The sequence below is a fragment of the Octopus bimaculoides genome, chromosome 2, assembly GCF_046866305.1.
Source record: "Octopus bimaculoides isolate indiv1 chromosome 2, ASM4686630v1, whole genome shotgun sequence".
In the NCBI taxonomy this organism is placed as follows: Eukaryota; Metazoa; Mollusca; class Cephalopoda; order Octopoda; family Octopodidae; genus Octopus; species Octopus bimaculoides.
Genome location: NC_142929.1, coordinates 189722570 through 189731842, shown reverse-complemented (window position 1 = coordinate 189731842; position 9273 = coordinate 189722570). Strand labels below are relative to the sequence as shown.

General features: G+C 38.7%; 1 protein-coding gene across 1 annotated transcript in view; it reads left to right on the top strand.

Annotated features, from left to right (window-relative positions):
* The first annotated feature begins 2403 nt into the window (after positions 1–2403).
* Positions 2404–9273, top strand: part of LOC106872930 (arylsulfatase B) — a 24125-nt gene continuing 17255 nt past the window's right edge. Inside the window, exon 1 of the mRNA XM_014920106.3 lies at positions 2404–3449. Within this exon, the coding sequence (XP_014775592.1) occupies positions 3177–3449 (273 nt within the window). The 5' untranslated portion in view covers positions 2404–3176. The remainder of the gene's footprint in view (positions 3450–9273) is intronic.

Below are 9273 nucleotides of genomic sequence, written 5' to 3'. Positions count from 1 at the left end.
TCCAGTCTCCTGTGAAAACGTATCCGGCCAAAGGAAAACATTACCTTGCTTTGAAACAGACAAGGGTTGGTGACAGAAAAGGTATCCAGCTGTAGAAAATCTGCATAGAAGTGTTGATGTATTTGGTGATAGGATAAGGCATCCAGCCACAGAAATCAAGCCAAACAACGCATGCAAGCACCAGACTATAGGATCAATGGCTCCTAATAAGGAATAACTTGGACTATGAGGGTTTGTTGAACTGGTCAACATGGAAAGTGGATGTAAAAAGATAATGATGATGATGATGATGGTAATGATAATGATAGAAAATAAAATGAGCAAAGGGAAATAATTCAAATGGGCCAAAGGTAAAAATTAAATTAAAAGGGTATCCAAAATGACAGTAGCTTAGTAGATAAAGCAATTAAGGATATGAAGACAGTGAAAGCCCCCAGTCCTTCAAGAATCACTGCTGAGATGCTTAAAATATCTGGCAGAGTAAGATACGGCCGAGTAACTTGTATAATTAATCAGGTTATACACGAGGGAGTTACAGCCAACTGCTACAAAGATAAAGGTGACTCCTGAGATAGTACTAATTACAGTGGTACCAAATTAATGAACCATGTCATGAAAGTTACAGAGAGGGTCATAGCTCCATCAATTAGGAAGAGAGTTAGTATAGATTAGATGCAGTTTGGTTTTGTGCCAGGGAGAAGCACCACTGATGCTATATTCCTGGTAAGGCAACTGATGGAGAAGTACGTAGCCAAAGATAAACCTCTGTACTTGGCTTTTGTTGACTTGGAGAAAACCTTTGACAAGGTCCCCTGATCCCTTATCTAGTGGTCAATGCAGAAGCTAGGGATAGATTACTGTCACTAAGATGAATGTAGGCAATGAGTATAGCAATGAATTTAGTACACAGTTAGGAGTTCAACAAGGATCAGTTTTCAGCCTCCTCTTGTTTATCATAGCCCTTCAGGTCACAACAGAGGAATTTAAGACTGGCTGCCCTTGGGAGCTCCTTTACATGACTAACCTTGTTCTTATAGCTGAATCACTACTAAAACTAGAGAGGAAATTTCAGCTGTGGAAGCAAGGTCTGGAATTTAAGGGCCCTAAAATTGATATAACGAAGACCAAAGTCATAGAAAGTTGGAAAACAGACAAATCTCAAATCACTTCAGGTAAATGGCCCTATTCAATATGTAGCAAAGGTGTATGTAGAAACACCATATGGTGTATCCAGTGCAAGCCATGAGCACATAAGAGGCACAGCTGTATAAGAGTAGTAGTCTTTGTTGTGTGGCAGATGTGCAGATACAATAAACACTAAGAATGTACTGGAAAATGACTCCCTCAAATGTCTGGGGTGGGGATGAGTCTTTAGAAGTAGTAGATAGCTTCTGTTTCCTAGGCAATTAAGTTGCAGTGGACGAGGAAGTTCTGAAGCTATAGTTGCTAGAATAAGAATTGGCAGGGCATAGTTCAGAGAGGCCTCTCCCTAAGAGTGTCGAGAAGATTGTATGATGCCTGTGTACATACAGCTATGCTTTATGGCAGTGAAACGTGGGCTATGACTACAGAGGACATGCAAAAGTTTGAAAGAAATGAAGCCAATGTTCTCTGTTGGATGGGAAATGTCAGTGTACATGTACAACAGGAAATTAAATGAGAGAAACATTAAGTATAAGAGGCATCAGTTGATGTGTGCAAGAAAGAAGACAGTGCTGGTATAGATATGTGATGCATATGGAAGAGGACAACTACATGAAAAAGCGTCAGTCTCCAACTGTGCAGGGAACTTGTGGAAGGGGTAGACCCAAGGATACATGGGACAAAGTTGGAAGAAGGGATTTCCAGATGTTGGGCTTCACAGTGAAGATGACAAGAGACTTCTGGTGATTTAATATACCTGAGAAGACATGTCAAGCTAGGTAAAGCTGTGGCCATCCATACATACAATTATGTCCTCTTTGTCCCTCTCTCAGGCAAGAGGTCCTTCTTTTGAGGGCTCATAACTGCTGGTATCACATAAAAGCACCCGTGCCAGTTTCACAGACAAGACCCCATGCGAGTGCCACATATAGAAGTGTCTGTGCCAGTGCCACATAGAAGTGCCCAGTGCCAAGCAAAAGCACCCAGCACACTCTGTGAAGTGGTTAGCATGAGGACGGGCGTCCAACTATAGAAACGATGTTAAAATAGACAATTAGAACTTGGGCAGCTCTCAAGCTACCCAGCTCCTGTCAGACCGTCCAACTCATGCCAGCATGGAAAGCAGACGCAAAATCATGATGATGATGGTGGTAGTGGTTGTGTTGACAGTGGTTGGTGATGATTGTGGTGGTAAAGTTGATGATGGTGACGGGGCCAGAGGCACCGTCTTGTATGTGACGTATCGCTTATATGTGTTCCATTGTTGTGACGTTTTGCACAGTCTGATATTTAAACTTACAAATCACAACATAAGAGGTCGTTTATTGTACGAACTTGAAATCAGTTTCTTGCACGCACTTATATATATATATATATATATATGCGTTTGGGCGTATAAAAGATGAAAGTAAAGTTCACTTCCTATTAAGAAATCCGGTGTTTTAAGTGTAAAAACACACCTCAATTACTGACAGCAAAAATGTTAGAATAATGGCAACAACAATTCTACGTGGTTACATTGTTTAATATAAATCGAAATGTAGCATTTACAATAGTCTACTAGATTTAAAAAGTATTTGAAATGGAACATTGAATACGAATTAACAAGTATATTCTATTACATTCCCGTATATAATTAATTGCTGGCATTTTACGAAGTGACGATAAAAGACAACACTTTATTTTATTCAAAGATTTAAAGAATGTTGTATTGTTGTTAATTTTTTTATTTGTTTCAATTAATTTACATTTTTAATAATTTTTTCAAGATTTATTTTGTAGATATATGTATGTGACGGAATATAATACTTATATATAATAGACAATCCCATTAAAATACAAAACCAAACATAAACATGTGCGTGATTTATAAATGAAATCATTATTTGCATAGAAGAAAACAGCTGTCATTTGGTGTAAAAACATTATAGTAGTCATACAAACATGTGACTCGTATTTATATCGATATGTATGTCAAACAAGAGAAGGAACTAAATTTATTTGTTACTTCAATGCATTAACACTTAACAATCATGTCTCCTACACGCTGTGTTGCACTATTGTTAGTTTCCTTACTTGGTGCGAGTTTAATTGCTATCGTATCCCCTTCTACACAATCGCAGCAACCAAATATCTTACTTATTCTGGCTGACGACTATGGGTTTAACGATATAGGGTACCATGGCTCGGAAATACAAACTCCGAATCTGGATAAATTGGCTGGAGAAGGTGTCAAGCTTGAAAACTATTATGTCCAGCCCATTTGTACCCCAACACGGAGTCAACTTATGTCCGGAAGATATCAAGTGAGTAATTTTGGCGAAGTTTTGTAATAGCTGTCCCTCGAAGTCCCATACCACAGGCGAAAGGGAAGGGTTCGGAAGCAGGGGACATAAATATTTAAAAAAGGAAAAATTGAAATCCTTTTTGAGGAGAAATTTTTTTCAGAATTGCAATTTCCTTTGTATGAAACGCAGAAATAAAGGGGGCGAGGAACTCCCCTTTTCTTTTATAAAACTTAAAACTTCGAAGGACAGCTATTTAAAACCCTGCCAACTTTTTTGATGTAAAAGCAATGTTGTGCAGCTTGACTATATTAGTTGTTTAGCTTCTCCATCATTATTATCGTTAACTATTGAGTCCTTCATACCCAGAGATGGGCCCTTCTCAATAACGGTGTACGATCTTTGTATTTGATATTTTTTCGAGAGTAGGCATCCTTAATCCTACCCTCAAGTTAACTTTCCTGGGCAAAATTAGTGTGGTGCCCCACCCACAAATTTGTTTCCTCTTAACTTTCCTGAAAATGTGTTTTTTTTAAAAAATTAATAATGAAATTTGATGCAGTCTCTGAGAGTGAAGATTATGATAATATTAATAAACTTAGATGTTTTCGGTGGGGTTTCGAGTCCTCCGCGGCAACTCTGCAAGTGTGCTGGAGTGCCTCAAATGGTTTCCCAGTGCCCCCAACTTTTCAACCCAAACTGGTAAATTGTTTTGGGGTTTTTTATTTTTAATTTTTTCAATTGTGTTCTGTTTTGTCCAATTTTCTAATTTAATTTTGTAAAACGAATTAGTTATTATTTGCATATGCATATCATTGAATGTTTATATGTTATATATGAAAACAAAAACTTCTTAATATATTTTTAAATAAAATTTTGCTAAGATATGTTTTTTAGGGGACGATTCAGAATTCTGTCAAAAAAAAAAGCGGTTTTGTTCTTAATTATTTTATCAAAATGATTATAATCGACATTCTCGAAAACATCTATGCAAAATTTTATTTTTTAAATTAGTCTAAAGTGAGTTATAAGGAAACCAAGTCGCGCGCGGAAATAAACCAAAATTTCTCACTCCAGCACCAAAATAAAAAAATGTGTTTTTAAAAACATTTTTACCAACATAAATTGTAACTTACATCCTCGAAAATGCTACGATGAAGTTAGTCGGTCGATATAAAGATCCTCACCCGGGGACAAAAAAAAATTAACCAGCCTGGGTGGGTGTTAACAAGTGTAAGGAAATCGAATATGAAAAAAAAAATGTGCGCTGACGACCCTGGGGGGGGGGGAGGACTTTCGGAAAATTCACAAGATCCTATTTTTCCGTCATAAATTCGGGTAAAATGGATATATATTGATTTTTTTTTTTTTTACGAAATCCTACGTTTTTTGGTTATGGAGGATCCGATTCTGAAAAAAAAATTTATCGCAGTTTTGTGAGATTTGGCTGCTATTTCTAGCATGTGGATAGCCTGCTTGAAGGCCTAAGGGTATATATATTCTTTTACTTGTTTCAGTCATTTAACTGTGGCCATGCTGGAGCACCGCCTTTAGTCGAGCAAATCGACCCCATGACTTATTCTTTGTAAGCCTAGTACTTATTATATCGGACTATTTTGCCGAGCCGCTATGTTACGGGGACGTAAACACACCAGCATCGGTTGTCAAGCGATGGTGGGGAATAAACACAGACATACAAATATATACACACACACCGCTGGACTGGCTCCTCTGCAGTACCGCCTGACTGGCCTTCGTGCCGGTGGCACGTAAAAGCATCCGCTACACTCAGATTGGTTGGCGTTAGGAAGGGCATCCAGCTGTAGAAACTCTGCCAGATCAGATTGGAGCCCGGTGTAGCCATCTGGTTCACCAGTCCTCAGTCAAATCGTCCAACCCATACTAGCATGGAAAGCGGACGTTAAACGATGATGATGACATATACGACGGGCTTCTTTTAGTTTCCGTCTACCAAATCCACTCACAAGGCTTTGGTCAGCCTGAGGCTATAGTAGAAGACACTTTCCCAAGGTGCCATGCAGTGGGACTGAACCCGTAACCAAGCTACTTGCCACACAGCCATTTCTGCGCCTTTTTTTTTTTCTTGTTGAAGAATTGAAATTTTACAAACAAATTTTTTTCAGAATCGTAATCTTCGTATTTTTCTACATATTTCACAAAAAGAAAAAAAAAAAAAAATTCCCGGAGAAAGTGAAAAGTGAAGGAGGGTAAGGGGGGTTGAGATTTTGAAAATGCGATTTAAAAAAAATTTTTTTTTCAAAATCGGATCCCCCAAAACCAAAAACGTGGGAGTTCGTAAAAAAAATAAATCAATATATATTCATTTTACCCGAATTTATGACGGAAAAATCTGATCTTGAAATTCCTGAAAGTACCCCCCCCCCCCCACAAGGTTGTCAGCACACATTTTTTTTCATATTCGTTTTCCATACACTTGTTAACACCCACCAGGGTGGTTGATTTTTTTTTTTTTTTGTTTTGTTCCCAGGTGAAGGTCTTTATATTGACCAGTTGGTCTCGGCAGAATTTTGATTTCAGAAAGCTCAGCGTAGGAACAGATGTTAACACAAAGCATCGTAACCGATGCTCTTAAAATTCTACCAATGCGGAAGGATTAAAGACAAGGTTAACATAAGCAGGATTTGAATTTAAAACCGGAACAAGTATATCCACATCGAAACGACTCAATCAATTTGACTCCGAATCGAACCGACCGCTGCTGGCAGACATTCCAGTCATTGGTCTCTTTGTCTTTTACTCATTCCAAGTATTAGATGCTGTTATGCACCGCTGGTCACAATGCGCTTCTCTCTTGATTGTGCCATTCTTTCCCAAATTGCTTAACTCAATCATCTTCCCATCATCTAGAGTCGCTTGCAAGTGACCTTTTCTGATCTCTTGCATAGACTCGGCAACTGAATGGGTCCACCTGTGTTGTCTGTGATCCCTTGCGACATGTCTGGTCCAGTGGAATTTGTGCTTTCGCTATTCTGCAATCACATTATTCGCTCCGTTCTCGAATTCTCTCTTTTCGAATTTGCTCTCGTTACGATATATTCCTAATGAGAATCTTTCCGTGGCCCTCTTGTGTTGCTGCCATTCGATGTCATACAGAATGAGCCAAAAGTCACGCACCAAGACTAGATTGCGTTCTAGAATTGTCAAAGGCATTCTTTAATGTTTTTAAAATTGAATAAAGATCAATTGAATAATGATGGATACACATGTTACTTGTACATGATAAACAAAACGAGTAATAGTTAACATAATGTAAATAAAATGTTGAATGTTTTGCATAACTTTTGGCCTACCCTGTAGATATGTATATGCACACTCACACAGTTCTTGTTCAAAGTGCTGTACTGTGGGATTGAAATTCTACCCATGTGGTTATGAATTAAACTTGCTAACCACACAGCCATGATTGTAACCATAATGATGTTACAAAATGTCGGCTAGTAGTTGTTCATTTCTGTAGAAACTAGATCGTTTGGTATTGAATATCTGTTCAATAAGCCAACATTACAAAACAAATCACCATGTGATCAGGCGAACAGTAATAAAGTCACAATTTAGGCTAGGAAAAAAATGTCACAATTAATTTATGGGATCCAGACAAAGCCCCTGTGACTTTGTAACCATGACTCTTTTACCTGTGACTCTTTTACCTGTGACTCTTTTACCTGTGACTCTTTTACCTGTGACTCTTTTACCTGTGACTCTTTTACCTGTGACTCTTTTACCTGGATTCTGTGATCAGGATGTCTGATTTGTATGCTCATGGTTAAAAGCTTTGATTTTCCTGTCATGTGATGGGTGAGCATGTCAGCGTGACTCGTTTCAAATTGTTGTGGTTTTGATTGAAAAACCAATAATAGTTTTTTTCATAGGGCCAGCAGTTTAACAGGTAGAGGATAAGTTGATTACATTGATCCCAGGGGCGTAGTTAGGGTGGGGCAAGCAGGGCACATGCTCTGGGCACCACTTTGAGGGAGGCGCAATTTTAGCCAGGTTCATTTTCTAATTAAGCCATTAAAAAAAATTTGGTTATTGGGGGCACAATTTTCATGCTTGCACTGGGCGCCATTTACCCCAGCTACACCCCTGATCGACCCCACCACCACCACCACCTCAGTACTTAACTGATATTTTATTTTATTGACCCCTAAAGGGATGAAAGGCAAAGTTGATTTCAGCAAGATTTGAATGCAGAATGTAAAACGCCAGTGTATAAGAATCCTACCAGCTTACCAAGAATAATGGTAATAATAAAATTGCAGTACCAGGCAGTGACTTTCATGGCTTCAGATCTTAATTGATTGGAAGTGTTATCATGTACATTGTTTTGTCTTGGTATAAAAGATGGGCTGCAGCAAATATTCTGCTTAATATCACAGATTTGCTTGTCAGTTGTTTGACCGTAACCAGTTGAACATGTCCCTTAGTGGCTGACGATATGTGCATCTCTGATCATGATCAGAAGTAGTTGGGGAGCATCACAGCCATGTGTTGAGAGGAATTCTTTGGGGTTTGAATAATTCCCCTCTGGAAACATGGGTGTTTTGCTCATCATCCTTAAACAGCCCTTATTCAGGGTCCTTTAGAGTGGGATGGGCTACTCAACCTGAAGAAAATTCTAATTGGGCCCCACCTGCGAGGTCATGCGCTGTTTATCTTGATACGAGATTACCGTGTCGCGCATAAATGGCTGTGATACATGTGCCTTTATCAGTTATGATGGGTATATTGGACATGTACCCTTATCAGACTGGTAGTCATGATGGGTATATTGGGCTTCATATCTTTGTGCCCCAGTGCCACTGATGGCATGCACTGGTCTCTCACTCAATAATAATAGTAATAATAAAAATAACAACGGTTTCGAATTTTAGCACAAGGCATCATCATTTAACATCCGTTGTCCATGCTGGCATGGGTTGGACTAACAAACCACATAGTTGCAAAGCGAAATTCTTAACCAGACAATTTTTACTGTCTTTCATTTGTTTTGTTTTGTCTTTTTTCCACTCGACTGATTTTGCTGTGATGGGGGACAAACACAGACACAGATGCACACACACACACACACACACACACACACACATATAGAATGGGCTTCTTTCAGTTTCCATCTACCAAATCCACTTGCAGGGTTTTGGTCAGACCGTGGTTATAGTAAAATATATTTACCCAAGGTGCCATGCAGTGGGACTGAACCTGGAACCATGTGGTTGGGAAGCAAGCTTCTTATTACACAGTTGTGCCTGTACCTATGATTAATCAATAATAATCAGGTGACAGGTTGCTTAATCTTAACCATTAATAACTAACAGCTGTTTAATCTTCTATCCCTGGTTCTTGACTAAAGACTGTAGACTAAGATTCCTGTTTGATTGCTCTCTCCAGCCACCCCCACCCCACCCACCCCGACCACCTGTTGTTGACAAATGCCTCCTGTCAACTTCTAGCTGACTCGTTAGCTAATCTGATCTCTGTAGTTTTGACTTTTGGTACATTGGGGGTCACCTTCTTTCAAGTAATTCTACGGTTTATGTCCTCTCTCCTGTGGAACAGCTGGATGGAAAGATGACCTCAAATATTTGCATATTATAAATTTTAAAATGCTTAAAACATTAATTATGATAACCACAATGATAATGGTTATTGGTATACGTATATCTGAATGTCACCTTCTTTTTAAAGTCAAATATTCGAAGATCTCCATTTTCTCTAGACATGGCTTATTACAATGATTTCAGTATTAGGAAATGCTGAAATCATCTGGGTGTGTGTGTGTGGTTGAAATTACTTAGCAACACCATCT